This window comes from Mus pahari, chromosome 10 (genome assembly GCF_900095145.1).
Source record: "Mus pahari chromosome 10, PAHARI_EIJ_v1.1, whole genome shotgun sequence".
In the NCBI taxonomy this organism is placed as follows: domain Eukaryota; kingdom Metazoa; phylum Chordata; class Mammalia; order Rodentia; family Muridae; genus Mus; species Mus pahari.
The window spans coordinates 84,266,287-84,289,308 of NC_034599.1; the positions used below are offsets into that span (position 1 = coordinate 84,266,287).

Genomic DNA, 23,022 nt, shown 5'->3' on the forward strand with positions numbered 1-23,022 from the left:
ATATATATATATATATATATATATATATATATATATATATATATATACTGATCCTCGAGTAGCTTTCGTGCTTGTGAGCTCTCTTCATCTAAAGCAGAGCCATGCCTCTCCAAGTAGGGTTATGATGTGCTTCAAGGCAACCAGACATCGACAGTGCTGGTCCAGGCAGACACAAAAGGCTAGACTTTCCCTCTAGTCTTGTAGATCAGCAACTATGTGATAAGGAATCATCTCCAGGATTAAGCTGCGATTTGAACACAGGAAAGCAAGGATCAGCTTTGTATACTCTTCGTTTCTCCTAGGAAATGGTAAGATTAGACACAAGCATGTTTTCTAGCATCTATAAACCGTGACAGTGAGGAAATACGGTTTCTCACAGTATAGGAGCTCAGCAAACTCACAGGCAAGAGCACGGACACCCAAAGCTTTTCTTCAAAATGTAAGCTTTGGGGACTGTAGCGCTGGCTCAGTAATTAACAGCACCGGATGTTCTTATAAAAGATCCGAGTTCAGTTCTCAGCACGTACGTGGCAGTTCACAGCGGTTCTAGAACTCCAGTTCCAGGGGATGTGATGCCCTCGTCTGGCCTCCAAGGGTACTGCAGTCATGTGGAGCACTTATCAATGTACTATACTCATTCAGCCAAACACTCATACACATAAATAAAATAAACTCTCCTTTAAAAAAAAAAAGTAACCTCTGGGGATATATTCCAGCTTGAAATAATGTGATGCCCAAGACTTACTTGAAAATAAAAATATTTATAGCTTAAATAATATTTGTTTCCAATAACATGTTAAATTGTTTCAAAACTAGAAAGGCAGGTAGTGGTAGGAAATAAAAATGTCATATTAAAAATAGCAACTGATGATGCCATCTAATAAACATTTTGCATCATTTTTAAAGAAGCAACTCTGACAATCCGAATATTTTGTATTTTTCTCAGTTGGCAATGTTCTGAGAACAAGTAATGTTTGTAAACAGAACTTCAGGTTATTTGATAATAATCAACTTTATCTACATGTCTTTTAAATAAAGTATCCACAATATTAATGTGAAAACACAATTAGAATAGAACAGCTGACCAATGACAGCCAAGAAGAAAATGAATTTCTAGTAGGTCAGGCATACCTCAGGGCTGCTTAGGACTACACAAGCCAGCAGGGCCCGAGAACCCTAGGCAGCAGTGACTTTTGGCGACAGATGTCCTAGCTGGGAATGCCTTCTTATGGGCTCTCACTTTGCAGGCAGCTCACAATCTGACTTCCGTGTCAAAGACTCCAAGAATGCCCTGTGAAAGCACTGGATCGTGACAGGAATGGGGGGGCTGCTGCCAGGGACCTACACACAGCTCAGGGACAGGCTGTCAGTCTTAAGCACTGAGCGCTGAGAAATAGCACCAATGACACAGGGCTGCTACCCTAAAGGAGAGTTCTTTACGGAAGGTCCATGTGGCCAGGAACCAGTCACCACAGAACACAGAAAGTCCTGGTAGCCGGACCCCTGCTCTGTGTTCATAGATTGCTCTCTATGCTTACCCTTCTCTCCACCCAGTGGTTCGCAGTGGTTCGCACTGAAATGTTGGGGTCCCCTTTGAGATTTCATTTGGAAGGGGGAATTTCATAAGCAAAAGGACAAAAAGTTCAGACCCCACTAATTCTGCCCAATCTCTAGCTACTGTGTCAGAACACTAAAACCCTGAGCCAGGGATAAGAGTCACCTGCCTTGGCAGTAACTCGCACGGCTAGGAAGCAGAGAAGGCTGTTCAGAACCTGACAGCAGAATACAGCCATCACTCACCATCTGTGAGTACTTGGGCTAGCCCACAGGCACACTGAGATCTACTCTTTACTTCAGAGAAAGGCAGAGCTGTTCCACAACTTCCTGACGGCTGGTCTCTTACAGACCCAGCTTGAGTAAGAGTGTGGCAGTTCTAAGCTCGGCGAGGAAACGAGCCCCAACTGTACCCATTGCTACACAGTCAGTCGATGCAGTGCTCTTTCCTGTGTGGGCTGGCAGCAAGGTAGGAAGGCTACTTAAGAGCAGGGGGTGTCACTCTCAGATGTAGCAAGCTACCTATTACCATAAAAACTCACAGTCCACCCATGAAAGACTTAGGCCAGAGGGTGTGGGTAGAAAGGGTTTTCAGAGAGACCATAAGAAACCACACTGCAGAGATGATTTCTATTGGGTCTTGAGTAGAAATGACCTTTATAAGTCACAACTTTTGCTTGAAAAAGAAGCAGCTTCCTAGCTGAGTTTGCTTGTCTGTCTGTCTATCTATCTATCTATCTGTCTGTCTGTCTATCTATCTATCTATCTATCTATCATCTATCTATCTGTCTGTCTGTCTGTCTGTCTGTCTATCTATCTATCTATCTATCATCTATCTATCTATCTATCTATCTATCTATCTATCTATCTATCTATCTATCTATCTATCTATCTGTGTTTGAATACTATGTATGTATGTATCCATCAATCAATCAATCAATCAATCTCTCTCTGTCTCTGTCTCTCTCTCACTCAATATCTCTCTCCCTCCCTCCCCCCCAACCCACCCATCCACCTACCTACCTGTGTTTGAGTACTGTCTGTCTGTCTGTCTGTCTGTCTGAGTACTTTGTCCTCATATGTATGTCCACATACTATGTACATGCCTGATACCCATGGAGGTTAGAAAAGGGTGTCAGATCCCTTGGAACTGAAATTATGGATGGCTGTGAACCATCATGTGGGTACTAGGAACTGAACTCAGAGCCTCTGGAAGAGCAGCAAGTGTTCTTAACCACTGAGCCATCTCTCCAGCCCTGAGTATATTCTCATGGTTATGACAGTGTCAGTTTGGTTTTGCCAGAAACCTCAGCAGACAGCAAAGTGCTTGCATGCTCCAGAAAAGTCCCATGGGAAAGAACGCTGGGCGATGGCCATCCGCCCCACTTCAGTGCTGGAGAGCAAGGAACTGGCATCAGCTTAGTAGGCAGGGGAGGATCAGATGTGCTATGTGAGGATTGGGCTCTTGTGCTTGCTAGGCCAGTACTCCACCACAGAGTCACAATCCCAGCCTCCAAAGGCTTTTTAAATCAAACTGAGTTTCAATCTAGGTTGTGAAGGAGTGAATAGTCAGAAGGAACGGGGATATCTTCATGAAGCTATAATTCCCATAGAGAGACAGGAAGCCACAGGGTTCTGAGAGCCCCTAGTGGGGACCAGCCTATGCACCTAAATTAAGGCTCGCCTATCTGTCCATGATTCCCAAGAACACAGCCTGAGACCTGATTCGCTAATAGCATAGCTAACACCTAGCTGCAGAAAGACTCAAATGAAATGGGTAACATGTCTGGTTGAATGGCTAATCGTAGGAAATTGCTACGTGGCAAGAATGGCTTCCTGTGGGTTGAGGAAATGATCCAGGAGGTGACTGAGGTCTCCACAGTTCCCAATGGGTTCACATCCATGGCCCTTCCTGACGTCCCTCTTCCTGCCATTTCCTGGTAAGTTCCCTGAATTAACAGAGGTACATCAGACTCATCTTCTGCCTCTTCTCCCCCACTCCTCCCTGCTCTCAGCCCCAGCTGCCATCTCTAGTCAGCCTCTAGGGGCCAAACCCTGGCCAGTTCTGGGCAGTTTCCTTTCAGAGGCTTCACACATCTCTGCTACGTCCTCTTGACCACAGCCTGACTTCCACAGAACCTGATTCTGAGAACATCTTGTTTCCTAAAGAGGATCCTGAGATGCAGTGAGTTACAAGCCTCTCAGAGACAACACTGCTGATTACCATGGCGCACATGTAAAACACCACACAGTTTCGAGTAGCAATTTACAAACAGAGTCACACAGACACACAAGTGTGATCGCTGCACAGGACTGTGGCACCAGAGGGTGACGAGTGACTGTGGTGCTAGAGCCAGCTCTGCGCTCCACCCACACGCCTCCATGCAGCCCAAAGGCCTAGAGCAGTGGTTCTCAACCTGTGGGTCAAAACCCCTTTGGTGGTGGTGGTGGTGGTGGTGGTGGTGGTGGGGGGGGGTCAATCGACCTTTCACAGGGGTTGCATATCAGATATTTACATTATGATTCAGAATAGTAGCAAAATTACAGTTATGGAGTAACTAAGAAAATAACTTTAGGGCTGGGGTCACCACAACACATGGAAGTGTATTTAAGGGTCACACCATTAAGAAGGTTGAAGACCACTGGCTTAGAGGGCCCTCTGCCTATGTTACTGAATCCCTGCGCTCATACAGAACTGCAGAAGGTGTGACAGTTACAGGAGGTGATGCAGAGGAAATGTGTGGTCACCGAGAGCTGTTTTCACAATACTATCTTCTTAAGAAATACCATTCACATACAGGCAATCTGCTCACTACCACCCGAGCTTGAGATAGAGTCTCCTGCCCCTGGGCTAACTCACACAGCAGGAAGCAGAGAGGACAGGGTGATAACTACCTTTACATGCCTGACTCTCGGGAGGCCTCACCAACAGCCAGGTCTTACCTATCTCTGCTCTTTCTCTAAAGGCCTTGTGGAGAACAAAGTAAACAAGTAGGCTGGACATCTACCCTGATTTCACCTTCAGTGTGGAATCTCAAATACTATGAGAACCTGCAGGCACACCCTTGTTTCTTAGCGGATATGACGGTCTCTATATGTAGGCAGTTGACTTGTATCTTTCCAAAGTAATAATCTGAAGCTAGGTCCTTGTGCAACCAAATCCAGCAGACAATGGGGAATGGTGTTTGAGGGACACTTCACTTGAGCCAGGCTGTGAAGGGATAACAGATAGAACACAAAGAGGCACAAAGTCACCCCACTTTCTGATGCCTGACTGAAAAACTGAAAAACCACACTGGTAACAGTTTCTTACTCTAAAGGCACGAAATACAGGAGCATATGCAGTCACATGACAGTGCCGACCCACTACCTGCTATTCATCCCAGCTTAAGAGTAAGGCTCGGATGGCCATGTGCTCAGCTCAAACACTCAGCTCCCCATATTCCCTTCTAGATATCTGCTGTGGCCAGAAGGAACTGCCACGGGAGAGTCACTGCTAAGGAGAAGCTGAAGGTTTCTGTGAAGGCATCCTCTTGTGACATGAGGGCCACCCCAGAGACACGAGCGTGAATCAGAAAGCTAGTCCTAAGAATGGGGCAATGGATGTGGCCGAGGAGTCAGCACTCCAGCTCTGAGCTGCCCGTGAGTGAGAAAAATAATGTTCTTTTTGTTAATCCAGCTTCCTATCTAATGTAGTGAAACATAATCCTCACCCATTCAAAATCACATTATCAGATGAGTGCGTGCGCGAGTGCGTGCGTGGTGTGTGTGTGTATCTCGACCCTTAGCAATGGGCTTTTCCTTTCGATCCTTGTGATGTGGAGGGTGGACACACTTTGTTTTGACGACACAGTGTGCACTCCTGTAGTGGATAAGTGCCTGACAATCAGTAAACATCAAAGTCAAGACTTGGAGCCAGGCCCACAAGCCTCCAGACAGAATCGCCTTCTGAGTCAGCACTTGGCCTTCCATGCACCTGTCTTTCTCTCTCTCCACCCTGACTTCAGGTGCCTGGAGGGTCATGAATGGGTGGACACTCCAGCTATAAATGCACATGTCTGGCAGGGAGAGATGACTGGGTGACCAGGAGACAAAAGCATGTTTTATTTTTCATGCAAACCAGTGCTTCACCTTTCAGTCAAGCTAGTCTTAGCCCAGTTAGGCTAAAGTGGACCGGTAACCACAGCACAGCTACAAATACAGGACACTGCTACAGAACCACAATTTATCTTTTAACCAGTTCTTCCCCGCTGAGGATGAAATGAAAGGGTCTGAAATTTAGACTTCTCCTTAGCAAAGTTTATGTGTGTAATCCATTGTGTATATACCATGTGTGTTCTGCTGTTCCCAGGGATCAGAAGTGGGTGTGGATCTCACGGAACTGGATTACAGGCAGTTGGGAGCCAACTTACATGGGTGCTGGGAACCACACCCAGATTCTCTGAAAGAGCAACAAGCATTCTGAACTTCTGAGCCATCTCTCCAGTCCCTGGTCTTCTTGACTTTCTACTTTAGAATTTTTCACTTTCTGCCTCTAGATAAAGATCTCAAAATTTAAGGCCAGCCAGCAGGCTCTCCCAGACTGTTTTAGGATTGGCTTGGCTGGCCGGAAGCATCGTGCCCTTAGAGAGGTCTCCAACAACGCCAATGCTGAGCTCAGCCCACGAAAGGGCCCAGGCTGCCCGGCATTTGCCCTGACACTTCTTGCTTTTCTCTGCACAAACATTCTGGCTGACAGGAAGGCTTGAGGGGAGAAACTGGTGACAACTTCAGGCACCTGCTGAACGAGCAAACAGCACGGCACAAACTCTAAGCACCCATAGCTGGGATCCCCAAACCAGAGAGGGAGCAGATGACTCCTCTCTGTCCCCTACTTAACCTCAGGTTTGCAAGGAGGCAGACATGACAGAGGGACCCCAACACCAGGTGCTACTTCTGTGGCCTTCTTTTAGCAGCACACTAGCATGGAGGCTGGCCACGCCCTACAGTTTCTTCCCCAGGTTCTGAGTGGCCCTGAAACTGAGGGAGAGCTCATCACTGAAACAATGCTAAAGGTGCCTTTTGAATACCTCAGTCTATGGGCTGGAAGCACAGGCAGGAAGTTCAAGGTTAAGCACATTAGGAGTTCAAGGTTTTCCACAGCTACAAAGTGAGTTTGAGGCTAGCCTGGGCTACAAGACTTTGTCTCAAAAAATATATAAAACAAATTAAAAAAAAAAAAAGGTGCAGTTCAGCTGCTGGAGTGTTTGCCTACTACACTCCAGGGCTCAATGCACTGGTGCAACCATGTAATCTAGCATGAGGAGGTTAAGGCAGGATGATCAGGGGCTCAAAGCTAGCCTAGAACAATGAAAATAAAAATTAATAAATAAAAAAAATAAAAAACCAAACAACCAAGCCACGTGCACTTGAATATAACGGCTTCCCTTCCACTCTGAGGAGAACCAGAATGCTAAGACTCCATGATAAGAGCTCCTAGAAAAACATTCACAGGTAGTGTCTTCTCACTGACTAGATAGATAGTCTGCTAGAAACAAAACGAAACAAAACACCACACCCCACCACACTCCGCCCCCAGCCAGGAAAACCAGACTGGCAAATTCGAGAGCCTCAGATGATGATTCCAGAAGAAAGCAGCAGCTCTGTGCTCAGAACTCAGACGGCACTGCTTTTGCGTTGCCGAGCAGAGGGTCCCACACGCTTTACGGAGTGCACAGCACAGCTTTTTACAGAAGTGCTAGAACAAACCCTGTACTGGTTTCAATTTTAATGCGTACTCCTTTGCAGTGTTAGCATAGGCCTGCACAGTGTCACACAGTTTAACCCCAGTACCGCAGAGGAAGAGGTAGGCGGATCTCTATGTGTTTAAGGTCACCTTGGTCTACATAGTGAGTTCCAGGCTAACCAAGGCTGCACAGTGAGACTCTTAACTCAAAAAAAGTAACTAAGAATGCTAATAAAAGGCTGTCAAGATATCTCAGTGGGCAAACCTGCTTATTGCTGAGGCTAACGACATCTCTGGGACCCACAGGGCAGGAAGAGAAAAGCAACACCTGAAAGTTGTTCTCTAACCCTGACATGTTCACTTTAGCACATACAGGGGCATAGTCACACATGTGCACACATACATGCACTGTGCATACACAAATATAATTATTTAAAAGGATTTATTTATTTTATTTATATGAGTACACTGTAGCTGTCTTCAGACACACCAGAAGAGGGCATAGGATCCCATTACAGATGTGAGCTACTGTGTAGTTGCTGGGAATTGCACTCAGGAACTCTGGAAGAGCAGTCAGTGCTCTTAACCTCTGAGCCATCTCTCCAGCCCCCACAATATAATTTTAAAATTATTTTTAAATTGCTAATAAGATGCCCTGGCCATTTTAGAGTTCACCTCAGAGCTTAGGAGCTCTGGGCTTGTCCTAACAAGCTATCAGGATGGAGACACAAAACCAGCCTCACGCTACAGCCTCTGGAGGGGAGAGGTAGGTTAGAAAGATGGATACTCATTCTTTCTAGAGGGCTCGATACAACCAACAATCATGAGAAGATCTTGGGGTTTAAATTTTGCTTTTCAAGTACAAAAGCACATTCTCTCAGCTGTAAAAGGCCAGGACTTGCTAGGACAATGACAATGACATGGACCTACATAATACATAAACCAGAACCAGTGCCTGGCTGTTCGGCCTTCCTAAGAGTACCAGAGGATAACCCGCGGGAGGCTGTGAGATTCCTCTCCTGGCAGGTTCAGATGCAAGCCTTCCGGAAGCTGGCCCAAGCACGAATGCATAGGGGAGTGCACTCCATCTTTAATTATGGCAGAAAGTGGGCTAGCCTTATAGCCCTCACTCGGCACCAGCCTTGCCCGATTGCACCCAGGCCACTCAGTATTGGCTGTGTCCCTGAGCTCTTGGCACTGTGGACTGCAGACTGTCATTACCGTCATTCTGCATTCCTTTTCACTCACTGCTGATGTGAGTTGCTGTGTCAAATGGCTACCCAGAAAGAGCAGGTTTGGAGCCCCCCCACCTCAGTCTTACCTGTGGTATCTCTGGCCACAAGGCCCTTGGGAAAATCCCCTGGAGTTGGGGAAGTCCTGCTGTCCCACTTCACCATGTCAAGGCTGTTGCAATATTCCCATCTTTTCTGCTGAAGCTCCTGTAGCCAGTAAGTCATGAGCTCACGATTAGGAGCCTAGAACGAGGGGGAGGGGCACCTTGTTAGTACCACCAGTAGCATAAAGAGCTAAAAAATCTCCGTGTATAAACTGTACACAGGAAGAGAGCGGCAGTAAGAAGAGAGCACCTTGGTTGCCCAAGAGAACATAATGAATGAAGACTCTCCTGCAGTTAAACCAGCCACATACTTCAGACACGGAAGGAAGAAGTGGAGCTGAGCCGAGCTGAAGCACTCTTCCTGCTGTCTACACTTATACTGCTGAGCCAGTCTGCTGGGGGAGAGAAGCCATCACCGGTACTGCCCAGATGTGACCCCTAAGAGGTACAGCACCAACCTGTAAGACGCGATATGCTTACTGGTGCCATGTTGGTATGGTTGTGGTGGGCACAGCCACCTACTTTTTGTTAGGATTTGAGGCCTGCTCCACAGGGTTGGGGAAACCTGTGCCTAGTACGATAAACCTAGTCAAGAGCCCCTGGCTGAGGCACCCATAGGCCTAGAAAGGAGCCTACTACTGTTGTTCTGTTAAACTGCCTTGCAAACACTCAGACACATCCCTGCAGATTAGCGCTGTTCCCAGCCTTGGTCAGAGAACCTTCCCATAGCTGTGAGTGGCAGCTAATGAGGGAACATAACTGTTCAAAATACCAAGAGGTAGTGATGGCAGAGTTATCAGCCCTAACCAGGACATCTGTGTCACCCTCTGGCTCAGACGGTATCCTATGTTGAAGAGGGAGTGGAAAGATTAGATCGGTGGTAGTCACTCACAGTTTTTGAGACAGGGCTTTCTATGTCGCCCAGGCTGGTCTTGAACTTACTATGACCATACTGTCCCAGCCTTTTAAATTCTGAGATTGCATCTATGTCCACTGTACTCAGCTCAGAACTGGTTACTATTTCATTTTGTAGTACTGAGTATCAGAAAAAGTATACAGCAAGGACAACTTTCATAAACTGTGGTGGACATACACAGTGATCCAACTACTTTAAGGAGAGCTTGGCAGTTCTGTATGAAATTAAATGTATAGTCATCAAGTAACAGCAAAGCCTCACTTCTCACACATGCCCAACAGGAATAAAACTATGCACACGAAAGCTCATATGTGAGCATTTATAGACGCTTTACTCCCAGCTGCCAAAACCTGCCAACAACCCAAAATACACATCATCTGGCAATCCGCATAATGAAGGGAGCAAAGTACGGATTCACAGAACATATGACTATTGCATACTGCAAAGTGAAGAAAGCCAGGACACAAAGGTCACATAGTGTATCTTCAAACCACCAAAAGTGACGAATGTACAGCAACAACAATGTGGGGTTTCTAGGCTTGATGGTGAAAGAGGGACTGACAACCAGGGGCAAACACAGAGAAACAGGGATCATGGAGTTACTCCTGTATCATTACTATGGCAGTCATGATTCTACGTACTGGTCCAAACCCATGAGTTTCACTCTGTAATATAAGTACATTAAAAAAAAAAAAAATCAACCAAGGGCTGAGGGGATGGCTCAGTGGGCAAGAGTTCTTGCTGCACTAACATGATAACCTGATCTCATGTAAAATGACTTATGATTGCCTGTAACCCCAGCACTGAGGGTGGGGGTGGGATAATCAGGAGGGCTTGCTGGCTACCGGTCTAGTCAGTAAGAGACCTATCTCCTTAAGTGAATTGGTAGAATGTGATGGAGCAGGACAGCCAATGTCCCCCTGCAGTAATACACAGGATGGGAGCCCATAAACACCATGTGCACATATTACACGTACCACACATATGCATGTGCATATACACCCAACATATAAGGGAATCAAATTATGAACAAAGCTGCAAATAAGACAGAGCTGTTCACATAGTTGTAGGCCATCCCATGCAAAAGGAAAATGCTAAGTCACAATGTGGGGACTTTGTCAATGCTGGCAATAAGGTATACTGTCAGACACAGTGCTTCCCAGGTCACAGGCCATGTATGTCTGAGAGCAAGTAAGAGGCCTAGAGGCCAAACTTCGACTCTTCAGAGCCTCCAGGCAGCATGGCTCTAGCTTGGGCTCTTCGCACCCCTGGCCCAAGGTAAAGAAAACCGTGGACTTAGGACCTCTGAGCGGTTAGGGGCAGTTCTTTCCACTATCAGCCAAGCACTGCTTTCACTCACTCATGCCACAGCTTCCACTGAGTACCTGTCAGCCTGGGAACTGGAGTCCCGCCCATTAGAAAGAAAAGAAAGCCAATCAGCTGTTTCTACAAGAAGTTGGGAGCTGAAAGGGCACCAGGTGAGGCAACAGCTCTGGGAGAAGGACCCCGGGCATGCAGTGCAGATGAAGCGAGGGGGAAGGAAGGCGAAGATTAGGGCCGACCACCGCAAGGCTTGAAAGCCTCTGAATATATGTCTTAGACAAGGCAACTCGGGAAGAAAGCTCTTATTTCCGCTTACAAGTCCTGATCACAGTCCATCACCGAGGAAAGCCAGGGCAGGAACCTGGGGGCAGAGAGGAAGCAGAGGCCCTGGGAGGGTACTACTTACAGCCTGATCCCCATGGTTTGCCCAGCCTGCTTTCTAGCAGAACTAAGGACTACCGGCCCAGGGTTGGTCTATCGGGCACAAAGAACTGGGTTTGAGTTTCAAAAAGAAATCTACAAATCACGGCCAGGGAGATGGTTCAGGGGTAAAAAACACTTGCTGTGTTAGCAAGAGGGCCAGAGTGTGACTCTCCAGAACCCACGGGATTCTGTGTGGTAACGTGTGGCATCTGCTTGTAATCCCAGCACTCAGGAGACAGAGACCACATCCTTTCCCAGAGAGAGCTGGGTTGCAAGGCTAGGTGGCATCTGTGCGCTCAGGTTACTGGATCTCAGTTAACCAAAGAGTGCTCAAGAAAGACGTCCGATTCACATGCTCCCACGTGTGAACCTTTACACCTGCGAATGTGCAAACATACATGCATACACACATATTCACAGAAATCTAGGAGTGAAATGACTACGATGTGTCTGTCTAGGTCCACAGGGCTGCTGTCGTCTGTGGTCAGAGAAGCTTTCTGTCTGCAGGGCACAGCAATAACTGAAAAGACTCATAACCAATCCAAGCACTGAAAATGCCCAAAAAATGCAAAGCCACACATGGGACATTTACTCTACCCCTTCCAAGGCTCAGGGAACAATGTAAAAGAAGGGCAGAGCCAGAAGACGGGATGAGGGGTTAGTTACTCTGTTGTTCTCTAAGACAAGCCAAACGTGCCAGTCTCACTGGATCTAAGACTTTGGTGTCTTGAACGTAGATGAGAGGCAAATATGTGCCTGTTTTCTTATGTTCCATTGTTGCTGCTGTCTCAAGAACACTCAAATTCTCAAATTCAACTGGGCAGTCCCAGTCCAAACCAAACATCTTGGGCAACCACCTTGGTTGTCTCCTCTACAGTTGGATGGAGGTGAGAGGTGAGGCAGATAAAGGCTTTGTGGGTACAATTGTGGCATGGTACTCCTGTAATGCTTCTAAGAGCCATGATATCATTGAATGGAACCTGGCATGCCTCATTTGGTTGAGGAGGAACTGTTCTTGACAGCTGCCTAAGAAGTACCATGTGATACTTTAGCTGCTGCCGCAAGTTCTTATACCGAAGCCATCACAGTATTGAATCGAGGAACCCACTCACCCATAGATGAGTCAGGCCCTGGCTTTCTGTTCCTTCTTGAGGACCCCAAGAACTGCCTTTCCTCCAATCCAGACAGCTTTCACCTTGGTGCTCAAAATAATACTACACTATATTATTTAATCCTAATGTTGTTGATTTCAGCAGAAATTTCTTTTTTAAAATAAAGAAATTAGAAGTGTCAAAAGAATTCATTGGCCATTTTATATGTCGACAGCCCAGATATGATGTATGTTATATAACACTTACTGGTCCTTTGCCTGACTTAGACTTTTATGTCATTAACTATGCAAACTTTTTTAGCAGACCTCTCTTAAGGGCTCACCACCGTAGGACATATTACTGGGGAGCCTGGCTGAGGACTTAGCAGCAAAGCCGGGGAGCTGGGCTTTACCTGTTAGCACAGCTTCTGCTTCAGCCTCACCTCAGCTATTCACCCGCTGGGACTCCAGTCCTCCAGTTGAGAATGTTCACTTATCAGAACTCTATAATTGGGAGGGCTGGGTTGGGAGCGCGCTCACCTTGGAAGTACAAGGGCCTGAGTTTGATCCCTAAATCCACATTACAAAAAAGAGGAAGGAAAAGGAAAAAGGAAAATAGCAGCATCAGTGACATATGTTTATAATCCCAGTGCTGGAGAGATAGCAAAGGGATCCAAGGGGCTGCTGGTTAGAGGTCAGCCTACTTCAGGCCAAGGAGAAACCTTGTCTCAAAACAAACAAACAAACAAACAAACAAACAAACAAGCAAACAAGCACAGAAGAGAGAAAGGGGGTGTAGAAAGCACCCAAGAATAACAGCTAAAATTGTCCTCTGGCCTCTGTATGAATATACACACATACACACACATCCCTGAATATGTGGTTGCAGGTCTCTGTCTCCCCACCCCCACACTTAGTCCGTACATTTATAAACCATAATAAGTCTCTGGTCCATGGCCCCATTCCTAAGAACTGATCCCAAGAGCCCCTAAAGATGAAAAGGGGACAATGGCGCATTAGAGAGAAGCCAGCATCGTGTCCTAGCAGTTAGTCTTAGGGACACAGATCTTAAGAAGACCTAAGTGATTCCTGTTGCAGAGACAGTTCAAAAGCAAACGTTTTCTTCTACCCAGCAGCAAATGAGACAAATGCTCATCACGATTGACATAAAATGCTGAGCTGGCTGGAAGTGAGACAAAAGACAGATCTTTTTAGAATGCCAATCCACTGTTTTCTCAGACTGGCTGCTTTCTGAATGAACCAGTTTTAAAGATTTATTTATTTATTATATATAAGTGCACTGTAGCTGTCTTCAGACACACTAGAAGAAGGCGCCAGATCTCATCCCAGATGGTTGTGAGCTACCATGTGGTTGCTACGATTTGAACTCAGGACCTCTGGAAGAGCAGTCTCTTAACCACTGAGCCATCTCTCCAGCCCATTAAGCAGTTTTAAAGATTATTAACACACACACACACACACACACACACACACACACACACACACACACAGCCCAGCTATATAACTGAGATATTTTTCATTCTCCAGACTGAAAAGTTCAAAGCTCGGCAAAGACACAATAAAACACTTCTGAAGTTCACTCTGAAATAACGGGCATGGGACTGTCCCGCCCCAGTCAAGCATATTATGAAGCTACGATAATTAAAGCAAGAATATGTACTGCTAGCAAATCAAAATACAAGGTTAAGTGTGTAAATGAGTATTTAAGTAACAATTCAAATCAAACCAGTGGAGAAAGGATTACCTACTGAATAATGGCACTGACAACCACTCAAACATCTGGAAAGAAAAAAAAATCACCACGAATTACAACCTACATGAGAAACTTGTCATAGTGGAGAATCATTTCGAATTTGATTCGAGATTTAATATAATAAATACAAATCATTAGATGAACAAGTTAGTGAACTTGCTAAATTAGTGAATGGAATAAAACCCACAAAGTTATAAGAAAATGTCTACACAGTTAAGACTGTTTGCCTCCTCAGTCTCTTGAGTTAAGAGGCCATTAGCTTTCGACTGCATTTTTCAGGAGATGAAGGAAGGGCTGGACTTACAGAGCCATGGAGTGGAGCAGAGATCAACGGGGTTTGATCAGAGTTTGGACAGCAAAGCGGTGAGGTCTGCTCTGGGCATAGTCCTGGCCAGAAGTGAGCTGTGGTGCAGGGTATAAGAACACCAAGCCACTCCTTTAGGACTGAGGCCTGAAGTGACAGCTAGAAGGGCAGACTTGAAACTGCAAGTCACTAGCTGATTCTCCCCCCCCCCCAACTCTGGGGGGCTGGCTCCCGGCTGAGTCACAGGGTTGACTCTCTCCCCTAGCAACGTGGAAGGAATGTCCTCACATTTCTACTTTCTTGGAACAAAAGTCTTTCTAAAGCCTCAATGTAAGCAAGCAAAGAAAATGTCCATGTGACTAAAAATGCCACAACTAAACTGAGAAGCCTGAAGATCTGATGTGGAGTCTTGGGCTGCCACTGCTCTGCAGGGAATCCATGCTCTGCCCAGATCCAGTGCCGTCCTGTCTACCTCCAAGACCTTACTCTTCTGCACTTTTATGAAAGTGCATTTTAATCTCTCCCCCCCCTTCTCCCTCTCAGACTGGGTCTCCTCACCCTTGCTGTCCTGGAACTCTCTATGTAGGCCAGTCTAGACTCAAACTCAGAGATCCACTTATCTCTGCCTCCTGTGTGCTTAGCCTAAAAGTTCATTTTAGATTTCAGGTTTTTAAATATTTATTTTATTTTGTATATATGAGTGTGTGCCTGGTGCCTGTGAGGATATGAAAAGAGTGTCACATCTCCTGGAACTGGAGCTATATATATATATGGCTGTGAGCTGCCATGTGTGTGTTGGGAACCAAACCCGGGGTCTCTATGAAAACATCGAGTACTCTTAGTCATGAAGTCATCTCTCTGGTCACAAATTTAGACTTTAATGCCAAGCAATAAGGATCTCTCTCTCTCTCTCTCTCTCTCTCTCTCTCTCTCTCTCTCTCTCTCTCTCTCTCTCACTCATTCCTGTGATGAATTTGGAAAACAAATTAGAAAATAAAATGACCATAACCACATCACCAGAAATGGTCCCTCCCAAAACTTTGGTGTACTTCTGTCTGAACATTTTTCTATAAACATATACACCAATTTTCTTAAAAAAAACAAAAACAAAAACAAACTGTAATGAAGAACAGGCTCTCCAGCCTCTAGCCATCCCCATTTGCATGCTAGTCATGTAACACTGCCAATCCAACAGTTTTGTTCTACGCAGTCATCTGAGCCTCACAATAATCTCCCCAAACAGCATCGTCTACCTGCCTACCCATGGAGCCTAAGCATCAGCACATCCTTTCCTGCGAGCTGGGTGAGGCTCGCACGAGCATCCTGCTCCCGGATGCTGTTCTGACTTGACAGGTGCTACACTCACCAGGCCACTGTGCCTACCCAGCTTTCTCGGCCAGTGTCCCGCCACTCTCATACTCAAAGTCTGCATGGCCCACTCCCGAGGAGGACGAGAGCCTGCCTAAGACAAACTCCATTCTCTGTACTCCAGCAGGAAGCAGAAGTTCCTCTATGGCTTTTCTCAAACGCTGAAAGGTTGATGACCTTGAACAACACTGAAGTTTAACTTAAAACCCTCTGACCGTGCTGGTTTTAGGGGCATGCCGGAGGCCACACACTCGTCAACCAGTGCCCAGGGCCTCAGTTCTGGAGCCCAGGCGTGGTACCCTGGCGCTGAGAGAGCAAGAGCACCCGTCCATGAGCTGCTCTCACTGGATGCTTGTACCCACAGTTCTACTTACGGACTTGGTTTAAAAATAGAAAGCAGCAGGGCTGTGGCTAAGAGCAGTTGTTCTGGTAGAGAACATGGTTTAATTCCCAACACCCACAAGGCAGCACACAACCATTCATAGTTCTAGTTCCAGGGAATCCAACACCCTGTTCTGACATCTGAGGGTACCAGGCATGTGTGTGGTGCACAGATATACAAGCGGGCAAAAACACTCATACACATAAAATAAACAAATGTTTGTTTATTTATTTATTTATAAAGAGAAATGGAAAGCATCAAGCAATCTTTAGACTACATTTAAACAGATACAAAGAAGACAGCAACAGCTTTCATACAGAGCAGGCCCACCAGACCTGCTGATACCCTCCCTGACCAAGCTCTCAAATTATCCACGCCTCTGCCGCAGGCCCTCCAACCAGATGGCTGTTTCTAGGCTTCCCTTTCCAAACCCTTGGATGTTTTCAAAGGTCAACTCATCTGGCCAGGTACAGGGCCCACACTGCCCACACCACAGGACCATGTCCTTCCTCCTACACAATGGATGAGCAGGCCAGTTCTGCTTCCACAATACTACCACCCACCTAACTGCCTCCGCATCCCACGTCCCCCACAGAGCCAATCTTTCATTTCTCCAATGAGCTAGTTATTCGTGACAATGGCTTCAGATCTGCGTAAGATCTGGCTTCCTTCTCAGGGGTCAGGCTCCACTGCATTAAAGAGCTGTAACAGCAGTTTCAACGGTAACCCAGAAGTAAGACACACATGCGGATGGGTTAAGTCTGCATACTAGGAAGCTGCATGCATACACCACATGAAAGGTTTTACCCACCGTTCCCAAAGGCTGTAAGTAATGGCAGTTAATGGGAAGGATCTCAAGTCTTAAAAACTTAAGAAAGGATATACTCATTTCCAAGGAATGTCCAAGGTACTTTCCCCATAAACAATTAAAAACTGTTAAGTGTGATAATAAAGAACAAAGTTAAGATGGATGGCAGACAACATCCCAAGTCTAACAGACTTTAGCTTCCAATGTTTTCTTTTGAGTGTTTCACAATCGTGCACGAGCCTAGAAACAACCTCGAGCTCCATACTAATGGAAAAATACATGCTTCCCCTGGAAGGTTTGAACTCGTCTGAACCCAAGTGAGAGGCCGAGGCAGCTAATACTTGGCCTCCTGCTCCTCAGATGACAAGATGCCATTTCACAAACTCCACGCTTCTAGGGAAAACAATACATTCTCATTGGTTAAATCTTTAAATTGCTCATAGAAATTAGTATTTCCACACATCTCATGAAAAGAACTAGTTGAACTCTAAGCCAGCTCCTTTGTGAGGGCTGGACACCTTCTGTGCCTCTTACTGATGGGTGCCCAGCCGGACGTGCTGCCGCCTTCAGCATCCGAGCAGTCTGCTTTTCAAAGCAGCTGCTTGGGCTTGCTTGGGCAGCACATAGGCTAGCACTGGACCAACAGAGAAGACTGGTGTGGCCCCATGAAGAAATGGTAAGTCAACCTGCGAGGTGTTCCATATTTAAAAAAAAAATCTTCAAGAGAAAAGCAGTTTCTAAAAGGACCTTTAACTTGATACCATTCTAGATGGCAGCCAAGTACAGGGACTCGCACCTGTGAGAGGCTCAGGTCAACATGGGCTGCGTGGCGAGTGCCAGGCCAGCCTGGGCCGCAGTGGGACCCTGCTGTTGGGGGAAGGGCAAGTGCTGGTGATGGACTTAGAAGAAAGTCCACTAGCCAATCAGAAGAGAGGCTGAAAGTATGAAGGCATAGGTGCAGCAGACACGGCCAGCCTGCGAGGGGCTGGCCGAACCACATCTCATCTCGGGCTGCCCACGCAGGCAAGGTTCGTCAGGATGCTGGCACGGGTGAGGCCACTCCCTGGGCCTGCTCTTCCTCTCAGGAAACGGCAAAGCCTGTCAAATGCTTTCAGTTCCAGAGGAAGGGAGCACGGGAAGCTTCCAAGTGACCAGAGAACTACATTCTGGTGGCTCTGCCACTGCAAAGTCAAGCAAGAACTCCTGTGGCCTCAGCCAGGGGCCTGCTGGACAGCCCTGCTCCAACACCGCCTCCTTCCAGAGCATAGAAACCCAGAATGCAAAGCTGACTGCAGCTGCAAACCACAGACTGTTAACCTGAGAAGAAAGGGCTCACACATCACTGTTGCCACCCACGTGGTTCTGATATTTTGCTTTACCATCAAAGGCCAGAGAGAAGGTAACCGAAGTCCAATCCCGGAACTCATGTAACAGAAGGAGAGTAACGGCTCTCCCAAGGTGCCGTATGACATCCACACAAGCATCATGGCCAGTATCAAACAGTACCCCAAGAACAGTCACTCGTGACCCACAAAGCAGAGAGGAGAGGCCAGAGATCTACAGCAGAAGGGCGGGGATGTCCACTGGAAATGCAGACTGTTGAAGCCTACACTGCCTACCGAGCATGGCCGAGTCTCCAGGAGGGCAGGAAGCCCACCACTGCCCTTCCACAGCACCGGAGACTTGCTCTACAGAGCCACTTTCAGGACCACTGTTCTGAGGAAGCCACATTTCTTCAAAGGACGGGAAAAGTCTTGCTAGCATGTTACCTCTGGAACGGCACACGTGAGAGCTTGGCAAACTGTTCAGTTCCCTTCTTACGGTTAGAGGACTTGCTCTAGCCAAAAGCCTACTTCCTCTGGTAAACACTTTATCACAAAAAAGCATGGGAGAGGGATGGGGCACAGACCCATCACTGCTTGTGTTTGGTCAGCTCCCACTGGAAGTTTATAATCTCTACCGTCCATTTCCAAACTTCGTGTAATTAAGCTTCCTCAATTTATGTCCAAAATAAGGAGTTGAATGAACAATTGAGAGTATGTATAAAACTGTTAGAACAGAAGCCTGATTTCCTAGTAATGGATTTACTGTGGAGCAGGTATCCTCCAACAGCGTGGACCATGTGTCTGCAGGAGAGTTTAGCTCTAAGACCAAGTCACAGTGGGAGGGAATCGGTTTCCTCAATGTGTCATATGCAGGGGGAGGGCAGGCTTATCTCAGGGGACTCTCTAGTTCTGACTTTGGGGCAAAGGGCAGAGCACCAACACAGAATGACCCCCTCCAGACCACAGAGCCATTTAACAACAGTGCCCTGATCATGTTCCAGTGTACATACAGGATAAGCACTCCCTGAGGCCAGAGGTGATAGTGGACTCCCGTTGGAGACCCATCAGGACCTGGCCCTATAAGGCCTGCCGGGTAAGTAGCTGGCAGCAATCACATTTAGAAAGTCAGGCCACCTTCCCTACACAGTCTTCCCAAACTGGGCTGGCTGCCTAGCAGTAATTCCTCTAATCTAGGATCAATATCCTGATAACACTGGCCGGCCCTCCTCCAAGCAGGAGCGCTTGGGGCTGGCTTGAGGCACTCTGCTGCAAGAAAGGCCCAGTAGTGAAAGCAGACGAGGAGGCCAGAGGGTCCCCCTCCGGAAGCCCCCCAATTCCTCTTCTCCATACAATCTTTGCAAAAGTTGAGCCAAACACGGGATAAGACCTTATTAGATGGTTCAGACTCTCATCTCCCTGGGGACATTTCTGCACACCCAAGAGGCACTAAGTCATTCGGCAGCTCTACCTTTACACCAAAGCCTAACTCTCCTGGCTCATCTTCTCCCCAGGGATTTTTTTCTTGATGAAGTTAGACAGAGGCAAGGGAGATGGCTCAGTGTTAGTGAAGTGCTTGCTGGGCCAGCATAAGGATCCCTAGCACAGAAGTAAAAATCCTAGTGAGGGCCTCTCGGCTTCTCGCCTGCAGAAGGCCCCATAGCTTTCCAGTCACAGGGCATTCTCTGAACTGAGTGCTTTTGGTAGAGGGGATTTACAGAAAACTATTCAGAGGTATCAACATTTCCCAACTCCCAGTGACCATACTGCAGGCATCCCATGAAAGCAAACTAAACCCAGGAGAGCCCTGGCCTGTAAGGACATAGGGAAAATCCCACTCACACCAAATTCTTAATCAAAACTCCTTTCTGTTTCCCAGGCTGAGAATCATTTGCACACCAGTAGGGTCCTCCCTTCCTTTCGGGAGGAAGTGGGTTACTGTTTGTGTTCTGTTCTAACTAGAGATGGGAAGGCTGCAACCCGAGGCTGATCGTTAAATGGTTCAACCAAGAGACCGGTCTCCCCCCTCAGGTCCTCTGTCCAGGAGGAAATCAGTACCAAGTACACTTGGTACTCCTTTTAGTTAACTTTCTATTGCTGTGACAAAATATCAAGGCCAAGGCAACTTACAAAAGAAAGCATTTAATTGGAGGCTCAGGGTTCAAGAGGAAAATAGAGTCCACGACCACCATGGAGGGGAGCGTGGCAGCAGACAGGCAGGCGTGGCACTGCAGCCGTAGTTGAGAGCACACACGTTAAGAAGACAAGCTCGGGGGAGAGCTGACTTTGAAACCCTAAAGCCCACTCCCAGTGACACACCTCCTCCAACAAGGGCACACCTCCTAATCCCCCTCAAACACTTCCATCAACTGGGGACCAAGCATTAAAATGTATGAGCCTATGGGAACCATTCTCATTCAAACCACCACAGTGACCCCTCTATTTCTCAGGACACAGTTGTCTTGGAAGGGGAAATGAACTGGCTGTGTACACAGGAGGAAAAAAATGTGAAACACCCGGTTAGTGAAGCCTGACATGAGGAAGGCATCAGGAGGAGGAGTCTGGGGCGGGGTGGGGTGGGGCGAGGTGGGGCGGGACAGGTCCTCCCAGGCTATCACAACAGGTGTCAGCACTCTTAGCCATGACAAAGCAAAGATACTTTAGAAACTACTGTTGGAGATAGCTCCAATTCTACATTTATCTACTTTAAAAAAAAACTTACATTTTTGATATTAGCATATATTCGTTGTAGTATAAAAATCAATAGGTTTCATTATGACTTTCATATTACATATATACGATGTATTTCTACCATCCCCCCATACTCTTTCTAGTCCCTTTCCACTGAGTCCCTTCCTCTTCCCAAGTCGTTCCCTTTCTTTCATGTTTCATGTACCCTCTCATTCATATACACATTTCATATATGTATATACACACACATATGTAATCTTGTACACACATAATGTTTTAGATTCTGCACGAGAGAGAACATGTGACATCATTTCTGAGTCTAGGTTATTTTGCTAAGCACGGCATTTTCTACATCAATCCATTTTCCTGCAAATGACGAAATTTAATTCTTCATGACAACAAAACTTCTCTATCCATTTATACACTTAACATTTAATTTTAAAATGTTGCCAGTAGTGTCCCAGGTCCTGTCCAAGCACTTCCCAAAGTTAACTGACCGTCACTGACTGCTAATACAATAGAAACCATCATTAGTTAGAGTCTCTTGCTCAATAGCACACAACAGGCAGGTGAGGCAGGAATTCACCCACAGGAAACCGACTCCAGGGCCCAAGCTCTTTATAGGTTCCTTAACTAAGGGGAATTCCCCAACGGATCAACCGAATGCATGTATTCTATGGCTAACAGCTGTCAGAATCACTCATTTAGCCTGCATGTAGAAAGCATGCCTTTCCTCCAATCCAATGATCCCGGGGAATAAAAGAACAAACTGAACTGAGCCCGGGGCACAGGTTTCCCAAGGCTTGATCGACTCTGCAACAGGACTTTGGAAGGCCGGTGGGCAGATAAAATGTAAGTCATCAGGAAAGACCCCGAATCAGGCTACTGGCAACAGAAGTGAAACACTTAGTCCTCTGTTGCTAGGACTGTCATATTCCAGATTTGAGAGGTGTCTGGGAGTAGACACAAGGCTACCTTATTACTTAGAGACAGCCTTCCCCAGCCCCGTTACCTCCATGGTCCACCTCTGTTTATACATTGTGGTGGAGGAATCAGAAGACCCAGCTTCACACTTGAATGCCATCTCACAGAAATGCAACCCTGTACGACCCTCCAAGTACTAGGATGTGCCGGCTCCATGTCCAATTATGGTTGCTTCTCAGGGACTCAAGAATGACTTCCGATTTGCTGTTATTACACCTGTGAACATGGGCTCATGTCTACCTTTACAGAATAAAAGAATTCCTTTATAGGAAGCTCCGTGCTGGAAAGGGGGCATCCAAGCTGAAGGAACCATGAATGTGTTCATTGTTTCCAAGATTGTTCTTCTGTACGTGTACACCACACACACACACACACACACACACACACACACACACACACACACACACACACGATCATCGTTGAAGCCTTTGATGAACCTAATTCCTTTGTCTTTAAAAGAAGATAAAAGGGCTGGGGATGCGGCACAGTCGGCAGAGGGCTTACCTAGCATGAAGCTTGCGGTTCAATCTCGAGCATTACATAAACCAGATGTGGTGCACACCTACAACCCTACCACTTGGAAGAGAAGGCAGGAGGTTCTGAGTTCAAGGCTATCGATGAGCCCAAGGCCAGCTTGGGCTACATGAGACCCTATGTCAAGGGAAAAAAGAGGGAGTGAAGCTGGCTAAATGGAATCGCCCTGAAATAGTAGGGGTAGTAAGCTCTACCATGCGAGTGCCCAGCCAGAAGGCATCGTCTTCGAAGCCGAGTGAGCAGGCTAAACCTGCTTATAGCCTGGGCTCGGATTTCCCAGGTTCTACAGCTGTAAGTAACCCATTTCAGATATCTGTACGCTACTTAGTGTACAGGATGTTGCAGCAGTCCAGATGGATGAAGACAGCCAGCTGGGAGAACAGTCAGCCGTGTCTGCTTGCCATTCACTGACTGTTCCAGCTCTTAGAAGCAGAGACCCGAATCCTGCCAGAAGCCCAGTGAGGGGAAGGGAACATGATTGAGTCTAA

The 23,022-nt window shown here is 46.8% G+C and overlaps 1 protein-coding gene across 1 annotated transcript in view; it reads right to left on the reverse strand.

The window, feature by feature from the left end:
* The window catches only part of Tbc1d2b (TBC1 domain family member 2B), a 71,879-nt gene that overhangs the window by 42,169 nt on the left and 6,688 nt on the right, over positions 1-23,022 (reverse strand). The window contains exon 2 of the mRNA XM_021207823.1: positions 8,601-8,754. Coding sequence (XP_021063482.1) covers positions 8,601-8,754 — 154 coding nt within the window. The remainder of the gene's footprint in view (positions 1-8,600; positions 8,755-23,022) is intronic.